Below are 23,610 nucleotides of genomic sequence, written 5' to 3' on the forward strand. Positions count from 1 at the left end.
TCCAGCTGTATCTGTCACTCTATGCTAAAAATCTGTATTTGAGCTACACCAGGGTTCTCACTCTAGTGGAAACATTCAGGATGGTTCATGCCTCTCTGCCTTCATACATGCTGTCCCTTCACCCTGGAGTGCCAACCCTTGCCTTTATCTCTAACTGGTAATCGTTATTCATTTTCCAGGCCAAGCTCAAATATCACTGCCTCCATCACGGCTTCTCCATATCCTGGGGCTAAATCTTTTTCTTTTTCCCTGGAGCTCTAAAAGGAATCCTTGTCCTTTGACTTGTTTTTAGATAATTAAATTTTCAGAAATGATGCTAACATAATCTTTTTCTGATGTTTTCATCAGAAGCAGAAAGTAGATATTGTCACTTGGGCAAACAAGTAAATGCTCAAAACAATCTTGGAGGTGAATTAAAGTCTTAATTTTTTTTCCTGCTCTCTCTTACAAATGGAAGTTAGTAAATTAAATTACTGAAGGGAAAAACTATACCTCATGAATCACTGATCTATAAATTTCTCCTTGGGAAGCCTTCTTGAGCCCATAGCTATCCTTCTATGTATGGATTGCAATCACAGTACTGGGTTATGTGGTTATAAAGCTTGATCACTATCTATATCTCTTTCAGAATGTTGGTTTGAGTGGTTTAGTGTAGCTGTGGTAAGATTTTGTTTATGTTTTTAATATGTTCACTAATCTTTACCAAACTTACTCTTTAACTGCAGAAGATCGGGAAGCCTGGGATAGAGGCAGACATCTGTGAAGAGGTCTTCTTCTTCTTCACGTGCTGCCATGTGACTTCAAAGTCAGAGGAGACAGCATGGTGTCTGTACACTCAGCCATGTGTAGTCACATTGGTACATCGCTGCAGTACCTAGGATACATTTTGACTGTCATATCTAATGAAGGATTGGAGGTTGACATATTTTCCTCTGGGCCTATGGAATGCTGGTCTGGAAGATGCTCCACAATGAGTAAATAGTTAACTAGCTAACTAGAGTTCAGGGTTCAATAATCTCCCTCTTAGGAACTGACAACTCACATTCACCTATCAAATGTGCTAAGGAATTTGTAGAGGAGAAATCTATGTCATGTTGTTTCATCCAGATTCTCCTAAACTTAACTGACCATAGAACCTGGTTTTCCTTTTTTCTTTTATTGATTTATTTTTCCTAATATCTATTAACATTCCTTGGAGGCAGCTTCCTTAGGGAGACAACAATTGTGCTGCCTACGAGGATGCATCTTGGATTTGACAATAATTCCTCCTTTATATAATATTGTATTTCAGTGGCCTCAAAAATCAGAAGAACCTCTTCCTCTGTACTTTGTGTGTGCTGTGCTGTGCTTAGTCACTCAATCATGTCGAACTTCTTGTGACTGCACGGATTGTAGCCCACCAGGCTCCTCTGTCCACGGAATTCTCCAGGCAAGAATACTGGAGTGGGTTGCCAAGCCCTCCTCCAGGGGATCTTCCCAACCCAGGGATCAAACCCAGGTCTTCCGCATTGCAGGTGGATTCTTTACTCTCTGGGCCACCAGGGAAGCCCATGAATACTGGAGTGGGTAGCCTATCCTTTCTCCAGGGGGTCTTCCCAATCCAGAAATAGAGCTGGGGTCTCCTGCATTGCAGGTAGATTCTTTACCAGCTGAGCTACCAGGGAAGCCCATACTTTGTGTGAAAGTGAAAGGCACTCAGTCGTGTCCAACTCTTTGCAACTCCATGGACTATACAGTCCATGGAATTCTCCAGGCCAGAATACTGGAGTGGGTAGCTGTTCTCTTTTCCAGGGGATCTTCCTGACTCAGGAATCGAACTGGGGTCTCCTGCATTGCAGGCAGATTCTTTACCAACTGAGCTATCAGTGTAGTATGTATGAAATATACTCACCTCACCCCACACCCTATATGTGTGTGGGGAGGGGTCAACCCTGACCTCAACACTAGTCTCATCCAAAAGTCTTAAGGAAGTGGGAATTCCCTGGCAGTCCAGTGGTTAGCACTCTGCGCCCTCACTACTGAGGACCCAGGTCCAATCCCTGGTAGGGGAACTGAGATCCTACAAGCCACGTGCATGAGCAAGTCTCTTGTTCCCTTCCATTCTTCCATTTTATATGTTTCTTATCTTCCCTTGAGAGAAAGACAAGTGTTTTTGTCACCTCCATAGAACTTAGAATATATATGGCACATATATGATGCTCCATAGGCCCATTTTGGGCTTCCCTTGTGGCTCACCTGGTAAATAATCTGCCTGCAATGGGGGAAACCTGAGTTCGACCCCTGGGTTGGGAAGATCCCCTGGAGAAGGGATAAGCTACCCACTCCAGTATTCTGGCCTGGAGAATTCCATGGACAGTCCACAGGGTCACAAAGAGTCAGACACGATTGAGCAACCAACACACACTGAAAGGCGATGTTCAAGCTAGAAGATAAAATATGCACAATATTTATTCATTTCTGATTTTTGGAGCCAGCTAGGTAGGTGCTGCCTTGCACTGGCTATGGTAACACAACAAGGGAGTCTGGGAGATGGTGTGACCCCAGTGCCCAAGGTCAGTGTGGGGCAAACCAGCCCCTGCGTAAATAAAGCCTCCTCTGCCCACAGAGCTCAATGCTGGGCCATGGAAAGAACAAGGCCCTGTTTTATCTCATAGCACACACACCCAGGACCTCACGTCACCCCACACCCTGTATGTCCAACTGGGTGTAAGCTCTCTTTGTGTGGATCAAACAGGGGTGCGATATGAGTGCGATATGGTCAGACCACAGATCCGGAGGAACTTTCAGAGCTGTTCTGCATAAATCAGACTTCTATTTCCCTTCTCTCTCTCTGAGTGAAAGGGATGTTTACTTACAGGGTAATTTTTCATCATTAAATATCCTCATTCAAGATTCCTTCTCTGGTGTAGGTACGTAGAGGGGCTGCCCTCAACACCTAGGAAGCCCGAAGGAATCTCATCTTCCCTTTTCTTCTTCCCCATTTTCTGATATTTAGGACTCAGCTGGCCTTTAACCCCTGTGACTTCACACTGTACTTTCTTTGCTGGAGGGGGGAATCCCCTTCATGCCAAGATTCTGTCTCAGTCTCTCTGCCTCTGTTGTCTTGCTGAACACCAGACTGTGATGGTCCCGCATCGGATGGTTCACTGTGAAATCTGAGCACCTTTGTCACCTGGAGGTGGGGAGTGGAGGGGACTTCTGCCCCCGTCCCACAATCTTGCTTTACCAGTTTGCATCTAAGACTCTAATAACAGTCCCTGTGATTACAGCTTCCAGGGCTTTTAGCCGTGATGTACTCCTATTGAATCTTCCATATATATTTCTGGCCAGGAATGACACATCTGAAAAAATAGCAATAGGAACATGTAGAATAGCATGTTAATAATTATTGCTAGAAGGCTTCCAATTCCAGAAAATCCATACTTATTACATAGTTGTTTTTTTGTATAGGAGAGAAATTCTTTTCAAATTACGGCAACGTGGAGGAAGCTGTTTCTTATGGCATCACAGATTCTTCTCTTTTTGTTATTTCCTCAAGGACCATTGCCTGCCAAAATCTATATAATGCTGACTTTCTGCTGCTGCCTGTATGTCTGTCCAATCACATCTGCCAAACCTCTGAAACCCCTCAGAGACAACCAGTGATACATTATGACTCCAATCGGTCGCTAACCTTGAGCGTTAGAGCGTTGTGAACAGGATTTGGAAACATCTTGCTAAAAGAAGGTCTCCTGAGTGATGACATCATTTCTATAAAATATATGAAAGTAGAAATAAAAGGAATATTGATTAATAACTTCATTTTTCATCACTATGAAGAGTAATCAAATCAAAGTACTTTTATTCTGAAAAGGAGTTGGAGAAAATATGCCTACTTGAGGAATAGAAACGAAGTGATAATAACGTGCTGCTTTATACTTATTTACAGGTAATTCAGAAGTAATAGCACACTCCTTGCTGATTGCTCATATTGAAGCAATTTAGAGAAAGTGGTGTGAAAGCTCATGCTGATGGTATGTTCCTTCAGCCATAGCAGTCAGGCCTGGAAAGGATCAAAGTGAACAATGGAAGATGAAAATCAGATTCTAAGTGATGAGAACCAAAAGTAGCACAGCTGTGAGGGCCACACCTGGAGCCCAGGTTTTGTGAGGACCCCATGGTCCCCACACTGAACTATCCCCATGACTTCCCTGGCAGAAGAGGCCAAAGTGAAGGACTTGCCCTAAGACTGAACAGTGAAACATGATTTTGTGGATCATTGAATGTTCTGCAGGGTGACTGATCTAAACTGGTTTCCTTTTCTGCATCCCAGATAGAAAATACACACATGTGTGTAATCTGTTCATGTCTGGAAGCACACATCCTCAGAGGAAGAAGCTGGATACTCAGAGGTGCTTCAGGGAATACTGAGCTCCATGTTTATTCAATTATGTACTCGTTCTACCCACACCCCTAGTCTCCAATTCCTGGAAATGCTTAATAGAGTGTATCCATTGGGATTTATTCTGGAATGTATTTTTTCTTCAGGGGTCCAACTGCATTTAAATAAAGACTCAATGCCCCTCATCCAGCTGGGGAAGTTTTTTCATTTGCTGCTCAGACCTATAATTCTTTGCTCATTTTCTCATATTGAAAAGTAATCAATTAACCATGTTAATTAATCATGTTAATTAACCAGCTAATGCAATGAGCCAGTTAAACACAAGTGCTATAGAAGATTCAAAGATATAAAACAAGTGCTCACACTCCAAGATCCTGAAATCTGTCCAAAGGGAAGGATTGGTTTTTTTGACATGTGATCACTATAGTACCCATGCAGGACTCATGCTCAGAAGAGGGCCCCAAACTTAATATTTTGGAGTTGCCAACTTGAAATTCTTATTAATTATATTTCTGAATTTGTGTTTTGTAAGTAGAGTCCAGTGGGACAATGCAGCATGCCCTGGGGGCTTGGATTTGTGGCTTGTGGGTCGTCCCAATTCCTGCTTCTCCCCAACTTCCTGGATGGTCTCTCCACCGCCCACTCCTCTGCCTCCATTGTGGAGTCTGGGTGCAGATGCAGACATGATCAAGGTCAGACATGTACACCTGCATGCTGAGTCATAGTGAGGGGCCCCGGGTGCCCCTCAGGATTTGCAGTTACTTCCAACTATCCCCATGCCTGAGAGAGTAGTGTGACATTAACTATCAAATCAAAGACACCATCATAGGTTGAGAGAAAGAGAGAAACTATGGAAGAAAGGAAAAAGCTTTTTTTTCTTTTTTATAAATTTATTTATTTATTTTAATTGGAGGCTAATTCCTTTATAATATTGTGGTGGTTTTTTGTTTCTTGAGCAAGAGGTGCTATATTTTCATTTTGCCCTGGGCTTCACAGATTACGTATCTGGCTCTGTAAGGAGACAAGACACACACATAATGTGGCTATATCAAAACAAGGTAAGAGAAAGGTTCTGGGAGGCTTTGAACTTATCCAAGGTCACATGCCCGTTAAAAATGGAATAATCCTTTCGTGTAACCCAGAAGTCTATATTCTTTTGTTTTATGCCTTGCAGTTTCTCCAAATGAGCAGTAGAGACAAAACATTCAGAGGAGTGTGTGCTCTGTAAGCTGGAATAGTTATGGAGGCTTCATGCAGAAGATGAACCTTTGGTCAAGTCCTGGGGGGCAGTCTGGATCTAGACACCCAGGAAACAAGTGTCAGCCTAGGGGAGTTGCAGAGCCAGGTCGTGTGAACTGGGGGAGAATCACCTTACAACGTTCTTAATACTCTCAGATTCATCTTTATAGTTATGAAATCTCCCATTTAATTGCATTTCAATAGAGAAAAGTTGAGTCAGAATTATTCCATTTATCAAGAACTGACAATTTGCTACACACTAAGCTCGAGATATTCTAGGGATTTAATCTTCACTAATGGCCACATGAAAATTCCCTTCCTCCCCGACTTCTGGGCTCAGCTATGTCAGCCTCATACTTCCCGGCATGCGTGAAGGCGCTTTTCTCTTTGCCACACCTATAAGTTCCTTGCGCTCCTCCCAGAAAAATAATATTTTAGTTGGTGTTAGTTTCCATGGGTGTTTCTCTAAAAAGGCAATCACTAGTTTTTTAAAATAATTAACACACCTTTAAATTTGATTTGCTGTCTTCATATAGGCACATATTCAAGGGGGTATCTAAACAGATATGTATATTTTAGAAATGTAGATACTATTTATTGTGTAGAATTTCGTGGCTCACCCTAAAATAAATTGAAGAATTGACTCCTTTATCATGCTGTTATTGCCCACTTTATCTTGGATAATTTTTTTTTGAAGCCTGCTTTATCTAAAATTAATATAGATACTCTAGCTTTTAAAAATTAGTGTTAGATGGTATGTATTTCTTTACTCCTTTACTTTAAACTGTATTTTAATATATAATCTGTGTCTTTATATTTAAAGTGAGTTTCTTGAACATAACATATAGTTGGGTCTTGTTTTTCTGATCCACTTTGACAATTTCTTTTTTGCTTGGTGTATTTAGATCATTCATATTTAAAGTAGTTATTGAAATAGTTGGATTAATAGCTAATATGTTTGAAACTATTTTGTATTTGTTTCATTTGTTTTTTTCTTTCTTTCCTTTTTTTAACCTTTTTTATTTTTTAAAGTTTTTTGAAAAGATAAGTTTTAAGTTGGCATTAAAATTGAGTGGAGTTCCTATATCCTCCTTTCCCTCACATGCATAGCCTCCCTTAGCAACACTGAAATGAAAGGTACGTTTGTTACAATTGATGAACCTATACTGACACATCATTACCACCCAAAATCCATAGTTTGCATTACATTTGAACAGCTGTCTATCAGATCAATTAAGGGAAAAGATTTCATTTTACCTTCTTTATTCCTTCTCTTATTGTCTTAGGCGTTCAGACGTGGTGGTTTATAAACAATACATATTTGTTTTCTCAAGGTTCTAGAGGCTCATATGTCCAACAGATTCCTAATCTATGAGAGCCCACTTCCTCTATGAGGGCCATTTTCTTACTGAGAGGCTCTGCAACTTGTCAAATGTCACATGGCAGCTAAAAAATGGGATGATGTTTTCATGAAATCTGGGAGCCTGTACTTTTCTTTTGTGACTTGTGGCTTCTTCAAATGAGCACTATAGACAAAACATTCAGAGGAGAGTGAGTTCTTTAAGCTGGGATAGTTACAGAGGCTTCACCTAGAAGATGGAACTTTTTTTACCTTATGCTCACTAAAAGAAGTAAATGGTTTCTTATTAAATTATTGATTTGCGATTTCTTAATAACTAACAAAACTGAATGTGTATTATAAATAGTAAATAGTGACCATAACATTAGATAACATTTATTAAGAACCTACTGTGTCTGCTACTCCACTATGTGCTTTATATGTGTGCCCTCGTTCAATCTTCATGGTACCCCTGTGAGGGGATGTTTTTATTACCCTTTCTTTACAGATGAGGATATTGAGGCACTGAGAGATTAAATAACTTGGCAAAGAACACACAGTGAGCTGGAACACTTAGACAATTCAAATTCAGGTAAGATGTGTCAGAAGCTGTAACTCAAAGCACCTCCTATTGTTTTGTTCCCTCTAATCATGTCTTTGGCCATTAAAGACATGTTCCATGTGTTCATTTTATAACCTGTGGATTTGTAAAATGTTTCATAAGTTGAGACTAAATCTGCATCTGTGACTCAATTTCTGTCTTGTAAATAGGTTCATTTGTACTCTTTTTAAAGATTCTATATAAGCAATATCATATGATCCTTGCTTTCTCTGATTTACATCACTCAATAGGGCAATCTCTAGGTCTGTACATGTTGCTGCAAATTACTTGTGTTACTTTTCTGTTGCTTAACATCTACTATATATTTCTTGATTATTATCTTTTAATTGAAGTATAGTTGACTTACAATATTGCGTTAGTTTTAAATGTACAACAAAGTGTTTCAGATATATATACATATATATATATATGTATATATATTCTTTTTCAGAGTCTTTTTGCATGTAGGTTACTACAAAATACTGAGTATAGTTCCCTGTGCTATACAGTACATCATTGTTGGTTATCTGTTTTCTATATATATAACAGTGTGCATAACATTTACTATATTTTAATAGTTATTTATGTTTATGATAGCAAGCTCTGAGAACAGATACTCATCGGGTCTGATTTATTCTTCTATCCATCTCAGAATATTTATCTGGTGACTTTCATAAGGGAGACTGTCATTGAGAACAGAAAGAAGAAGAGAAATAAAAGAAGGAAGGAAAGAAGAAAGAGAGACAAAATATATAAAGGTAATATGAAAAGACAATAGCATGGTGAAAGGTGGGGAGTCTAAGACATGGAGGGAAAGGACAGGAAAGTAAAGTTGAGTGTCTTTTGTGGCAATTGAGTAAATGAACATCTCTCTGTCTCTATAACCACATCTTCTCTCCTTCATTTAAGTATTTCTCACTCATACTACTTGAGAAATTTAGTTTGCAATGAGACTATAAAAGTGAGCTAAATGCCAAGCTGCTGCTGCTGCTGCTGCTAAGTCACTTCAGTCGTGTCCGACTCTGTGCGACCCCATAGATGGCAGCCCACCAGGCTCCCCCGTCCCTGGGATTCTCCAGGCAAGAACACTGGAGTGGGTTGCCATTTCCTTCTCCAATGCATGAAAGTGAAAATTGGAAGTGAAGTCGCTCAGTCGTGTCCGACTCTTAGCGACCCCATGGACTGCAGCCCACTAGGCTCCTCCATCCATGGGATTCTCCAGGCAAGAATACTGGAGTGGGGTGCCATTGCCAAGCTAACAGTATTCAATTTTAGCCTACAGTTGCTGGAGAATTTTAGAAAGTCTTTGAATACAAGAGCCTTTAAGTCTTGAATTAATTGGTTCTGAGGATGGAACAATGGAAAGTCTGGAAACATGGAGACAATTTTGGCCTTTTCTCTTATGCCCAAAGACTGGCTTCCTCTTTTTGGCACAGAGCTAAGCTTCATTCCCCTCATGTCTAGATATGAACTGTGGCTGGTCCTTACTAATGGATAATGAATGGATGTGGTCATTTTCATTCTGAAGAAGCTAAAAGAAGATGTGTTTTCTTCATGCTGTTGATCTAAACTCTCAACTGCCGGTTTGTTGCTGCCAGGATAACCATGAAACTACATTTGAAGATGGGGAAGCTACATAAGAAAGAAGCTGGAAGCCATAAGTCATCTGTTGGAGGAGAGCCATTGTCCATGAAGTCATCTGCATTGGCCTTTACGTGAATGAGAAATAAAAGTTTATGTTGTCAAATCACTGAGATTTAGGTGTTTCCTGTTATAGCAGCTAGGGTAGCAATTCTGGTTACTTAAAGTCATTGCGCCAGGGACAGTGTGTGGTGGTGAGAATGAGAAAATGGAGTTTGAGCTCATAGATTGAAAAGAAAGACACAAGTGGGCTAGGCGTTACAGAGGAAAAATGGCAGAAAAAGCAAGGATAGCCGCAAGGTGAGCCTGAACACCTGGGGGAAATTGTCAGCAGAGATAACAATGTCCAGAAAAAAGGCTGCTTTGAGGAAAAGAATGTAGCAACTTTTGTTTTAGATGTATTGAGTCTCATATATTATAGTATATCCAAATGTAAATGCCTGGCAAATTAAAAAAATGAGTTACAGAATTATGTTCATGTGTGTGTGTGTGAGAGAGAGAAAGAAAAACTGCAAAAATAGGGGATGTAGGTGTCATTAAAAGGGTAATAGTTAAAATAAGCTCAAACTTATGTAAGGAAAACTAACAAAATCAGTAAGGGAGTGGATTTACTATTTAGTTTGAACAATAGAATAGCAAGAAAAAGTCTTATCTTTGTCACTAACTGTATCTATATATGACCTTGGCCGAGTTTCTTAACCTATTTGGATTTAATTTTCCTCAGGAGGAGTTTGGACAGGATTTGAAACAGCTCTTTCAATTAGAATCACCCAGGGAAGTTTAAGAGTCCACGTGGCTGTGCCCCTTTTCGGACCCACTGAAGAAGTGTCCAAGGTGTCGGTAAGGCCAGAAGGAGACCCTTCCATGTTGGCAACTTCACACTCTCACTGGGGAGGTAGGCAGTTGAATCTTGGATTTTATTTATAATAGCTTTTATAAATACAGTGTCTCATTCACCCTATTTAAAAGTTTTACCCTTGAGTTGTGGGTTAGGCCTATTTCCAAGTCTATCTTTTTGTCGTGAAACTTTCTGGAATCAGAAGGCTCCTTGCTAATGCCTCCATCTCAGAAAGCCAAGAAGTTACACTTAGCACCCAATTAGAGGACAGATAGCACTTGTTACCAGTGTGGACTCTGGTGACACAATGTGATGTCAGATTGTGCTCTAACCCCCACTTGTGTCCTTAAAAGTTGACTTTTCTGCACCTTAGTTTTCTTATTTGTAAAATGAAACATGATTAGAAAGTAACCCATAGGATTTGTGAGGACCAAATGAATTAATATATGCAAAGTTCTTAGGAAGTGATAGAACATATTAGGTGCTCCATTAATACTAAAGTGAAAGTGTTAGTCATGTCTGATGCTTTGTGACCCCATGGACTGTAGCCCACCAGGCTCCTCTGTCCATGTGATTTCCCAGGCAAGAATACTGGAGTGGGTTGCCATTTCCTACTCCAAGGGATCTTCCCAACCCAGGGATTGAACAGGTGTCTCCTGCATTGCAGACAGATTCTTAACCATCCTGAGCCACCAGAGAAACCCCTATTAATGCTAACTATTGTCATTATTAGACATACAGACTCAGAACTCTTGAGGGGACAGGGGACACATTAAAGGGTAGAGTATAATACCTCTAATTCTAATATCTACTGTGTGATTTTAGGGGGGATTTTGGAGCCAGATATGGGAGGAAAATGCAGATGTAGTGTAGCCCTTCTTGCTGTTGCTATCTTAGAAAGATTAAATGAAAAGCCCATTTTACATCCAACGCAGCTGAACAGCCAAGGTAGGGGAATTCCAATGAACTAGGTAACTCCCAAATTGCCCAAATGTCTGCTTTTTAAAAGCTCAAGTTTTAAATAGTTACTGGCTAAGAAGTCATTCCAGCTCTAGAACAAGAACATCATTTATGTTTTTTTCTTTGCTGTAGTAATTTTCCGTGTTGAACAATTCTGCCATTTACAGGTGCTATTTGCTTTTGTATTTCCCCGCATTTGAGTTCAAGATCCCACCCTAATACTAGCTAGCCATTTCTGATGGTAGAATTATAAAAATTACTTGTATCATCTTTATTCTCCCTATTTTTTCAGTCTTGAGAATTTCTCAGTGTACATCAAGATAACAAGAACTATATAAGTCATAGTTGTGATGGAGTTTTGGGTAAAGTTTAAACATAAAAAATTGGTTAATGCTGGTAATTGGGCAGAGGGATCTCTGAGACTTGTTCTTCATGGATTTCTGGAAACTAGCACCAACTCTGTAAGAGAGGAGAAAAGAAGTCCTAAGATGGCTTTTTCTTACAACATGTCCGCAGACACTACCCTCAGCTCTAGGCTCATATCCAACTCTTGGATGGAAAATTCAACAAGCAGGGCAGGGATGAAAAGACACTGAGTGGGGCCCAACTCATGTCTTAAGGGTGGACTTTACTAACAGGTGAGATTTAGGAATATAGTATTAGATATAGATGACCATGAGATATTTGTGTAGAACAAGGATCTTGCAATATTTTTAAAGGGTGGACATTGAAATCACAAATGCAACAGAGAGCAGATAAGTGGCGATATTTACAGAGTGACCAAGTGACGAATTTTCACTATTGAGTAATGAACTTCTCTGATATTATGTTATGTGGTTGTGTCTTAATCCTGATAAAGGAGTTTGCTGGGGTGTGGCATTGATAGGAACATGGCCTTTTTCAAAGTGATCATTCTGGACAGAGATTTCTGCACCTGAAATCCGATATAAAGGTAGAAGTTGCACTGGGCAGCCTCACTTGCTCCAGCAGTTTCTTCTTTTCAGGCAAAATGAAAATCTTTGTGAGTATTTGTTTATATTTCTTTATACTCTTATGGTTACTGCTTGCAGAGAATGTTCACATCCAATGTGTGTTGGTTTTCAGGGGTCTTAGACAAATACTTCATTCTTCTAAGTTTCTTGATTGAATTAATGCTGTCTTTGGCAGGAATAACGCCAAATATTAATTTGTCCATATTTATTTGTCCTTTATCTATTTCTTGAGATGTTTACTATGAAAATACAAAGAAAAAAATGAGGAATATTGAGGGAATTTTAATTTGTAATATTTTAATAATAATTCCTTATTGTGAAATTTGGAGGGCATTTTAGGATAACTATATTTACCATCTAAAAGGGAAATAGTGATTTGAAAATAATAATATCAAGGACTTTCCTGGTGGTCAAATAGCTAAGGCTTTGTGCTTCGGCTACAAGGGGCACAAGTTCAATCCTTGGTTGGGGAACTAAGATACTGTATGCCATGAGGTATGGTCAAAAGTAATAATAATAATATCAATAATAAAAAAACATCTGCCATTTCCCAAGTGCATGCTAGGCCTTATGCTGAACATTCACATGAATCACTTCATCTATTCACTGCAACAAGTTCATGTGCGCTATGCTCAGTTCCTTCTGCTGTGTCTGAACCTCATGTGACCCTATGGACCAGAGCCTGCCAGGCTCCTCGGTCCTTGGGATTCTCCCTGCAAGAATACTGGAGTGGGTTTCTTACTCTCGGGGGTCTTCCTGACCCAGGTATTGAACCTGTGTCTCCTGCATTTCCTACATTGCAGGCGGATTCTTTACTGCTGAGCCACTGGGGAAGCCACTGAACTGAGTGGTATTGCCCCATTCTACAGGTGAGGAGACTGAAACACAGAGGACTATGATTTCCCCAGGCCAGAAATGTGGGGTTTAGTCTTGAAATCTATCCATCTTAGGCCCCACGTACAGAAGCAATCATGGCAGAGCAACCCTGCTGTGCCCACTCCAACAGATCCCGGCCCTGATCCCAGTCTCCCATAGCTCCACATGGCAGCGCTCCATAGACAGTGAACTATGTTCTATTGCAGCATGGAGCTCCTTCCCCGCAGCCTCTACCCCTTATTCTCACTGAGTTGTTGAAGGAGAGAGTAATATAAGTACCTCCCCATAAGCTGTTAAACACTGTCAATTTAACCAGTTCCCTCTCCCAGGATCTCTTGATTTTCCAAAAGAGATCCAACCCCAAAATGCACACCTGGGACCGTGGGGTATTAATCACATTGTTGGGTGGGTGGCTATTTGGGGGCAGGGGACATTTCCTGACTCTAATCATTTCACTAAGGTGCTCAGCCCTCCACCCATCTAACTCAAGCTTCTGTACTTGACCCATTAAATAGAACACGTAGGAGTGTCAGAGGTTACTAGAGCTGGCCTTGGAGCCGAGGTTTTCTGTATGCGAGTAGACAGGTTGGATGTCTGCCCTTAGGTCCATGTTAGACATTCTACCCACAGTCACCAGGACAGAAATATTATTGATGAGATGCAAAGGGAAGTAGGAAAACCTCACTGCTGCTGCTGCTGCTAAATCATGTCAGTCGTGTCCGACTCTGTGCGACCCCATAGACGGCAGCCCACCAGGCTCCCGTCCCTGGGATTCTCCAGGCAAGAACACTGGAGTGGGTTGCCATTTCCTTCTCCAATGCATGAAAGTGAAAAGTGAAAGTGAAGCTGCTCAGTCATATCTGACTCTTTGCGACCCCAGGGACTGCAGCCTACCAGGCTCCTCCGTCCATGGGATTTCCCAGGCAAGAGTACTGGAGTGGGTTGTCATTGCCTTCTCTGAAGCCTCACTGACAGGTACTAAAAACACCCGCCTTCCTGAAGAGTCTCTCCATCAGCAGTCCCAAAGACCGTGCAGTGCCCTGTGATGTTCAGAACAGGGAACACAAAACCAGGATCAGCTTATTGAATGAGACCCTGTACAATTGCAGCAGGATGCCAGCAGTGCCCCGGGTCAGCCTCGCATTCTGCTGGCCCAGCACTTGTCTGATGGCATCTAATGGGAACATGGACGTTTTCTTTGATATCAGCCTCAGAAGTTATTTGTGCCTCCACGATCTGATTTTCATAGTTTCCCTTAGGAATACATGGGTACCCCTACCACCCATGAATCTATTTTAAATCTGTCTTACTCTCTTTATCTCAAGGAATTAAATAATTTTTTAAACCAAAAAGCACAACTTGATGCCTGACTACTAAAGCCAGTGTGAATACCTCCAGGGTCCTCCACTTAGTAAAATGAGCCCTTTCTTACGCTCATCTCTCTCAAGTATTTTTTTAAAAATTTATTATCATTATTATTACTTTTAACTCCAAAAGGCATCTTGTATTTCCCCCAAATATTTTTCTGGCATATTCTTTCTAGAAGGTTGTGTTGTTGGGAAGGGTCAGGAATTTGGTAACAAAGGGAGAACTAATCTGAAAATTAGCAAAAACTCACCAAATGCCTGTCAAATGAATGAGTGTTGGCACATTTTGGAAATGGACTGTTGACCATCCATGACCTCCCACCAGTGTCTTCAAGTATATGCTTTCTGAGATATCTGTGCTTGTCATGTCCTATGTCACCCCACTCCAAATGACAGCCCTGTTATGAATGGATGTGACTGGTCTGTTTTTCAGGTGCTATTTGTGGTGGCACTGGCCTTCTTTGGGACACAATCTTTGGGAAATGAGGTGAGTTAGTTCACTACAGATATTATATCCTAGAGATATTGGGAGAGGAAAAAGAAGACACAAGATAATCTGAAGGACAGCAGAGAGTCCACATGCCCTGTACATGGGATGACATCCCAGAAATAACCAGTAACAGAAACAATGAGGCTGACTATTTCTTCCAACCACAAATATATAACCCTTAAAAATATAACCCTTTGCTTTAAAATGTGGTCAATTTCATTTCTCATGTGATGTCATTGCTTTACCCATATATAATGCAGTGAACTAAGAGGAAGACCTTTGCATTCTTATTTTAGCATGGGCTTTTGGTTTGGGATGCCAGTGGCAACATCTCAATGTCCAATCTCTTGTTCAAAGCAATAGAAGGCTTTACTTTGCTGGGAGGGTTGCCTTTCAAAAGCACATGGTTTGTGAAAACACCATTATGTCTTTGTTAATCTAGGTTTATAACATCATCAGCCCAACTGACAAAGGTGGCCAAATTCAGGAGACGATGACAATTGACAATGAAAAAAATGCTGCCATCATTAACATCCATGCGGGCTCATGCTCCTCTACCACCATTTTTGACTATAAACACGTAAGCAGCAATATTTTATATTCTTCAAGAGTGGACTTCTACAGGGTGGAGGAACAACCATTTATCGTGCATTTGAATTCCAGGATCTATTCTTATAATTCTTTCAGAATTTCCTTACTTCTTCTTTTCCCATTTCTAATTAAAAAATTGATGAGACAGGAAATATACAAATTGGTTTGATCTTTTCAGGTAGGAAGCATGATGATGTTGGCTCACTACAGGCTCAGAAAGTGCCTAGAAGAGTGACTAAAACCCAGGGCAAGGCCTGGCACACAAGCTCTCAAAAATATTTGTCAAAGGTGTGAGTGAAGTAGGGCTTCTTCTAATACAAAAAAATCTGCAGAAAGAGAGCAATCACGAAACAAGCAGTCACAAAATAGCAGAAATCCTGAACAACTACATATTTAACTATGTACATAGGATATGAAAAATGACACTTTTGGAAGAATTAAAGCATGTTAACTTAAAAACATTATGCTATTTCCAAGTTTCAATTACTAGAATTAACAATAAATCTCAGAAACCTGCTCAGAAAACTTATTCCATCCTTGATTCATTCATTTATCTGTTTGTTTTCCATTTGTTCCATCTGGGTGACAAACCTGCTTTTATCTATGGAGAGAGTTATGCACTGTGGATATAAGCAGTCCATGGTCTATGGCACTGGGCATTTAAACTTGCTTTTCTTGTAGAAACCTCCTCCCTGCCTCTGTCCCACTGTTATTGGGAGTTCGATGACACATTTGAAAGCATTGAGTCTTAGTTTTCAAGGAGTTGTGCTGAAATTCTTTTTAAGCAGGTGTCAGGGAAATCCCAAAAGTATCTTTAAAAAGTAGCATGGTGAGAAGTTGGTTTAAGCCTCTTCCACTCTCATCAGGATTGGCTTCAGTTGATTTTTGGATTTTAGGAACTGGAAATTAATGAGAGCTGAAAATTAGGGACTAGAAAGATTTGCATTATATACAATCTTATATGCTGAATAATTATTTAGAACTATGCAGAGAAAATTCCACTCCATATGAATATTCAAGAAGGTTCCTTTTGGCTCCAAGGTCTTCAAACTCCATTGTTCTTCCAATCCCAACTTCCTCCATTCCATCCTTATGCAGCCAGCTTGGGTTTGAGGTGGAGAAAAGATGAAGAGAAGATGGTAAAGAGGGGAGAGGAGAGTCAATGAAACATGTATGTGTGGAGCGTGAGGGTGGTGTGAATATGTTGAGGAGATCTTCTAAAGCAGTACTGTCCAGTGGAATTTTCTGCAATGGTAGAAATGCTCTGTATCTGCATTTTCCAATAGGGAAGCTACTAATCACTTGTGGTTACAGAGCACTTGAAAATATGTGATGGAGGAAGTACACTTTAAATTTTATTTAATTTGACTTTAAATGTAAATGGAAACTTGTGGCTGGTAATTAACATATTTGAAAGCACAGGTCTAAAGAATACCGTATTTACTCCAAATTGAGGAAGCGGCAGAACAAAATCAATAGAGAAAGACAAAGAGCAATTTCTCCTTGACCTTTCAAACCCCAAACTGCAAAACCAAAACATGAAAAGTGAGGCACACATCAGGAGTTTACACAAATTTAGAGGTAGAAATGACAAGTGAAAAAGTGAAATGACAAGGTAAAAGAAGTCAAATGGATAGAATGGATTGCAGCTTGAAAATCTTACTGTGTATGTTTGAAGCTTTCCTGAAGGGCTGTACTCACTAAATTCAGGAACTGGGAGGGGCAGTAACTATGCTCTTGCTGCTTCAGGGCTACATTGCACTCAGGGTGCTCTCCAGAAGAGCCTGCTACATCCTGAAGATGGACCACAAAGCCATCCCTGCTCTGGACCAACTCAAACGGTACATCTTTGAGAGGAAGGTAATTCTGGAGTAGCCTTAAGTATTCCCTGTTCTTGAGCCAGAAAATACGGGATCCATGGAGAAATGTAGAGGGTAAGGGATAAGGATACGGTACTCTCCACTTTAAAGCATTTTCATATTCATTGATTTTAGAGCAGGAATATATCTCTTAGCTTGAGTTCCACTATGCAGCTCCCAGTTATAAGAACTTATAATACAAAGGCTGCCTCTGCTCAGCCCTAGATATGTGTCCTCAGGCAAACCATTTACTTCCTTAGAGAGTAAAAATAACAATTAAAAATTTAAAAACCTATCATAAATGCCAGTGTCTTTGTAGAAAGGACTAACTGCTCTTTTCATGATTGGGAGGAAAAATGAGTGAAGTTATGATATCCAATAACACAATGGTGAAAGTAAATACAATATAATGAGAATAAGCAAGCATCATGTGAGGCTAGGAACTTGAGGTTTAATTCTCCTTTTGTGTCTTCTCATTGGGCACAGGATTCACCCTCTCTAGGTTTCATTATCATTAACTGCAAAATAACACTGATAATAATGAGGCTTCTCTATAGACCAAGTGGTCAGAAGAGATGATGTCTTGAGATCCCTGACCACCTTCTGTTCAATAATTTGAAAGAGAAAAAGCCACAATGTAGAATAAGGTACACCAGATTATATCAATTTATTTCATCTTATTCCACTCTGTTGTACTGATCTAGGCTTTGAACAGCATGTTTTCTGACAAATACATCTGGGTCAAGTACAACCCACTGAAGTCTCTGATCACAAATGTGGATTGGTTCCTGTTTGGATCACCCATCAGGCAGCTTTGTGAACATGTCCCCTTATATCAGGGGGAAGTGGCAGATAAGACACGTAAGTACCAATAAATCATTCCTTTACCAAATATTTTCTGACTGCTCCAATATGTCAGGCACTCTGTTAAGTGCTGTGTGAGATACAAATAAACATGAAACATGACTCAATTGGGTTTATTTGGGGATTTAAATATCTTTCATGTGTGGAAATGCTTCTAAATATTGGGGGAGACACAGAAATGAGTAAAACTTTACCCCCAAGGAACACATGATCTGGTGGAGAAGTTAATTCATTATGATAGAGGATGGAATAAAAAAAAAGATTCCTTTGGCACCAAGGGAAAACTATTGGATTCTCCAAAGTATAGTATAGGGCTTCCTTGGTGGCTCAGTGGTAAAGAATCCACCAGGAGACACAGGACATGTGTGTTCGGTCCAAAGGTTGGGAAGATTCCTTTGGAGTAGGAAATGGCAACCCACTCCAGTATTCTTGCCTGGGAAAATCCCATGGACAGAGGAGCCTGGCGGGCTATAGCCCATAGGGTCTCCAGGAGTCAGACATGACTGAGCGACTGAGCACAGTACAGCATGGTAACTCTGGTTAATAATATAGTATTGCATACTTAAAAGTTGCTGACGGTAGAGATTAAGAATTTCTACCATACAAACACAAAACGGTTAACTATGTGAAGTGCTGGATGTGTTATTTTGACCTTCTATAATGTATCTGTATATCAAATTATCATATTGTACACTTTGGTGGTGGTTTAGTCACTAAGTCATGTCTGACTCTTTGCAACCCAATGTACCATAGCCCGCCAGGCTCCCGAGTTCATGGGATTTTCCAGGCAAGAATATTGGAGTGGGTAGCCATTTCCTTCTCAGGGGTATCTTCCTGACCCAGGGATTGAACCTGAGTTTCCTGCATTGAAGGTGGTTTGTTTACCACTGTGCTACCAGGGGAGCCCCAATATATTTTACATTTTAAATATATACAAATACATTTGTCAATTGTTTCTCAAAAAAGTTAAAGAGCAATCAGAATTTAGGATAAGACTGGCCCAAGAAAGAGCAGGCAAAGTGGACTGACAGACGGGGAATATAAACTCTGATTTATCCAGTTAACATATGTCACTGTGGTCATTCCTGGTATTTTTACACAAAATTTGCTAAATATGCCCAAGTATTAAGAGTGGCCAGAGTGAAAGAGAGGCTGGATCACAGACAATGAAGGCAACAAGAAAAATTCCTCAGAGTAGTGGGAGGTAGATAAAGAAGAAAAGAATTGGCACTTATTACCTTTCTATTGCCCAGGTGTTAAGATATTTTTCTTTTAATAAGGTCATTAGTACTTACAAGTAAAGGCACACTGGCATGCCATCAATGCAAAATGCCATGGCATCTGCTGAGCCAGAGAGTACTTCCAGGAATTGTTAGTCTTATTTAAGCTAATATATGATTATTCTTTACAAGTATAGCTGAAATCTTGGGCAACATGAAATTACATGTGCAATCCCTCGTCAAGACATTTACAAAAGGGCATTGGTTTGCTAAATTAAATTTAATTTGCTAACGTCTTCATTCTCTTTCTTTCAAAAATTTCCCCCTTTTCAGATAATATTGGTGCTGAAGCCTGTGCAAAGGCTGGGCTGCTGGGCATCTTGGGAATTTCCGTCTGTGCAGATGTTCACGTGTAAGGCATTCAGCACACTGGTTTCATCTTTTTAAAGAAATACACCCTTGGTTTCCACTCAACAGCCAAATTAAATTCTTTCTTAATGCCCCAACTAATCTGGAGATTCACTAGTAAAACATGACTAGTATATTTATAGATATCTGCGTGTTTGTTTTTGTAAACCACAAAGGGAAGTCAAACGATGTTTACATCAATATATGAAAGAAATTGCCAGGATTTCAAATAAAGTGCATAGTGTGAAAATTCCCAGATAATATAGGTGAGTTACATACAGGCTGGTCAGTTATGTGCAAGTCTCCACTTTTGCATCTGTCACTTAAACCAGCTGCCCATCTCTCCATCCAACACATTGAAGTAGCTTAGGTAGAGCAGGGGCTCAGGTGACAGTAACTTCCACCTGATGAGAGGGATAGTTTATTTATACTCTTTAAAGACAGCTTGCCTGATCAGATGATGCAAACTTTATATATAAAGTTTGTGATATCAAGTATACCTTCTGACAAAGTCCCCAACTTTGAGGGCCATTTATATAACTTTTAGTTCATCAGATTAGTAGACTCAACTGTAATAAACACTATCATGACATATTTCATCCCAGAGTGTGGAGAGAGAGAGGGAGAAACACCCATCACCTAGAGAGAGATACATATTCCTGAAAAGTTTTACAGGAGTGAGGACTTGATTGGGAGTATCAAGTCAATGTAGGAGGAAAACAATTTCTAACATTCCATATAAATTGCAAAAGGTGGGCAAATTTCCAGCGCATATAATTAAATTCTTATATGGACTGGTCAGTGAATGCAAGTTCAGAACAAAGAGGAACTACTCTAGCAAGAATTTCTATCGTCAATTGCTTCTATTTCTAACACCTACTCCTTAATAACCATTAACACCAGGATAGATATGCTGGCAAAACTACCATAGTAAAGAAAGTTATTTTCTTGTTAGGCAATGAGTCATTTATATAAAACCACTTGATAACAGCAGTAAAGAGTGTATAATAAAGTGTCAAATAAAAGTAGAGTATATTAGCTGGTCCCCTAATGTTTGCAAATGATGGCACCCAAATCGAAATAACAGGTGGGAGTGGAGAGGTGGGAATTTATTGCCTCATCTGCCAAAGGAAGATAGGTATATTCTGGTCTTGGTTGGCCAGAACTAAGTGCTTGAAGGTGACCAGACTATCTTCTTCCACTCTCAACACTCTTTCTCTCTACATGTCAGCCTCAGCATCTTGCATTAGCTTTCTCCGTGGTGGTAAAACCAACATTACTGTGAGCCCCAAGGTCTCCATCTTCCTTATGTCATCATCAGAGAGGAAAGGACTCTTAATTCTAATTTCAAATTAGCTTTACTTTAAATTACCAGGAAGATAAAACAATTATAAATCTATGTACACTCAATGTCAGAGCTTTTTAAACATAAAAAGCAAACATCACCAGATCTAAAGGAAGAAGTAGATAGCAATATAATAATCATGGGGGACTGCAATACCCCACTTTTAATAATAGATCATTCACAGAAAATCAATAAGGAAAACAGCAGACTTGAAAACTGTAAACTGAACAAGCCTGGCAACATATACAGAATATTCCACCCAACAGTAGCAAAAACAGATTCTCCCTAAGCACTCATGGAACATTCTGTAGGGTAGATCATGCTAAACCAGAAAACAAGTCTTAACAAATTTAAGAGGATTGAAATCATTCCAAATATCTTTCCCAACCACAATGGAATAAAACTAGAAATCAATAACAAGAGGAAAGTATTCACAAGTACATGGGAATTAAACAACATACACTCAAGCAACCACTGAGTTCAGAGAGAAGTCAAAGGGAAATTATGAAATATCTTGAGATAAACAAAAATGAAAACAGAATTAATATCTTCCCTCTCCAGACCTTACAAAGGGACTCTTTCTGGAGAACATCTAATGGAGCCCCAGCTTCCTTGTAGCTTATATTTGACTCACTCCTTTTAGGCATGTGCCTGTCCTATTTGATTTGCTTCTCCTAATAAGTTTAATTGAAGTGTAATTGGCCTACAACGCTGTTAGTTCCAAGTGCACAAGATAGTGGTTTGATATTTCCGTGCATTATAATATGGTCACCATAAGTCTAGCTACCAGCTGTCATCAAAGATACTGCATTATAAATGACTATAATCCTAATAGTGTACCTTAATTTTGTAACTGAAGTTTGTACCTCTTCATCTCCCTTAACTATTTTATTCATCCCTCTACTCCTTTACCCTCTGGCAACTACCTGTTTGTTCTCTGTACCTATGAGTCTGTTCTGTTTGTTCTTTTGTTCTATATTTTGAGTCCACATGTAAGCGGAAATACATGGTGGTTGTCTTTCTCTGTCTGAACTATTTCATGTAGACTAATATCCTCTAGGTCCATCCAAGTTGTTGCAAATGGCAAGATTCAGTATTTTTATGGCTAATAGTCCATTATGTGTGTGTGTGTATCCATTCCATTTATTCCATTGTGCATATATACATCTTATTTTCCTATTCATCTATGGGTGGACACTTAGGTTGCTTTCTATATCTTGGTTATTGAAATTAATGTTGCAGTGAACATATGGGTGCATATGTCTTTTAGAATTAACATTTTGCTTTTTTCAGCTATATATCTGGGAATGAAATTGATAGATCATATGGTAATTTTATTTTAGTTTTTTGAGAAAATGTCATATTGTTTTTCTTTATAGTGGCTGCAGTAATTTGTATCCATACCAACAATGTACAAGGTAATCCTTTTTCACCACAATAACATTTGTTATTTGTGGTATTTTCGATGACATCCATTCTGATAGGTGTGTGGTGATATCTTACTGTGGTTTGGATTTGCATTTCTTTGATGATTAGCAATATTGAGCATTTTTTCATGTGTTAGTTGGGCTATGCATATCCTCCTTGGTAAAATGTCTATTTAGGTCTTCTGCCCATTTTTAAAATGTTTTTTCTACATTGAGTTGTTTACATACTGTGGATATTAACCAATTTTCAACCGCATCATTTACAAATATTTTCTTCCATTTAGTAGGTTCTCTTTTTGTTTTGTTGATGGTCCCCTTTGCAGTGCAAAAGCTTTTAAGTTTAAATAAGCCCCTTTTATTGATTTTTATTTTTCCATTTTTTTGGCCTTAGGAGACATCCAAAAATATTGCTATGATTTATAAGCAAAGTGTTCTGCCTATATTTTCTTCTAGGAGTTCTATACTTTCAGGTCTTATGTTTAAGCCTCTAACCCATTTTGAGAGGGTTTTTTTTTTTTTTTTCATGTATGATGTGAGAAAATCTTCTAATTTCATTCTTTCCCATGTAGCTGCCTAGTTTTCCCAGCACCAGAAGGATGTTTTCTGCTAGTCTTCAGATCATTCTCAACAGTTGCTCTGTACATAGTTGTAACTTTCGATGTGCCTTTGGAAGGAGGTGAGCCACAGGGTCTTCCTACTCCATCATCTTGGCTGCTCCTCCTCCTCATCTATTGTTGATCAGAATTTTCCAATCTCTACCGCAAAAACAAAACAAAACAAAAAAATCCACCAACTACCTAATCCCTATTCCCCCATTGACATCTTTCCTGCCAACAGTAGTCGTTTCCTCTTTAAGTAGCCATTAAAAAGATCCTTCAGTTTTAAGGAATATATTCCTTATTTAATTCCAAGGCTTCCATAATGATTAGTCTAAATCAGTGGTTTTCAGTTAGAGCTTTTTAATAGACTGTCTTGGTTTGTCATAACTTTTCCTCCAAGGAGCAAGTGTCTTTTTTCATTTCACAGCTGCAGTCACCATCTGCAATGATTTTGGAGCCCAAGAAAGTCTGTCACTCTTTCCGTTGTTTCTCCATCTATTTGCCACGAAGTGATGGGACCAGATACCATGATTTTAGTGTTTTGAATGTTGAGTTTGATGCCCAGGTGAATAG

General features: G+C 39.5%; 1 protein-coding gene across 1 annotated transcript; it reads left to right on the forward strand.

Annotated features, from left to right (window-relative positions):
• Positions 1-11,915: 11,915 nt before the first annotated feature.
• On the forward strand, positions 11,916-19,810 carry GKN2 (gastrokine 2). The gene is made up of 6 exons (XM_043917598.1): positions 11,916-12,020; positions 14,668-14,721; positions 15,167-15,304; positions 17,065-17,175; positions 17,879-18,035; positions 19,592-19,810. Exons 1-6 carry the CDS (start codon positions 12,009-12,011, stop codon positions 19,672-19,674), a joined length of 555 nt encoding a protein of 184 aa, XP_043773533.1. The 5' UTR covers positions 11,916-12,008; the 3' UTR covers positions 19,675-19,810.
• The last annotated feature ends 3,800 nt before the right edge of the window (positions 19,811-23,610 follow it).

Source organism: Cervus elaphus, chromosome 11 (assembly GCF_910594005.1).
Source record: "Cervus elaphus chromosome 11, mCerEla1.1, whole genome shotgun sequence".
Classification (NCBI taxonomy): Eukaryota; Metazoa; Chordata; class Mammalia; order Artiodactyla; family Cervidae; genus Cervus; species Cervus elaphus.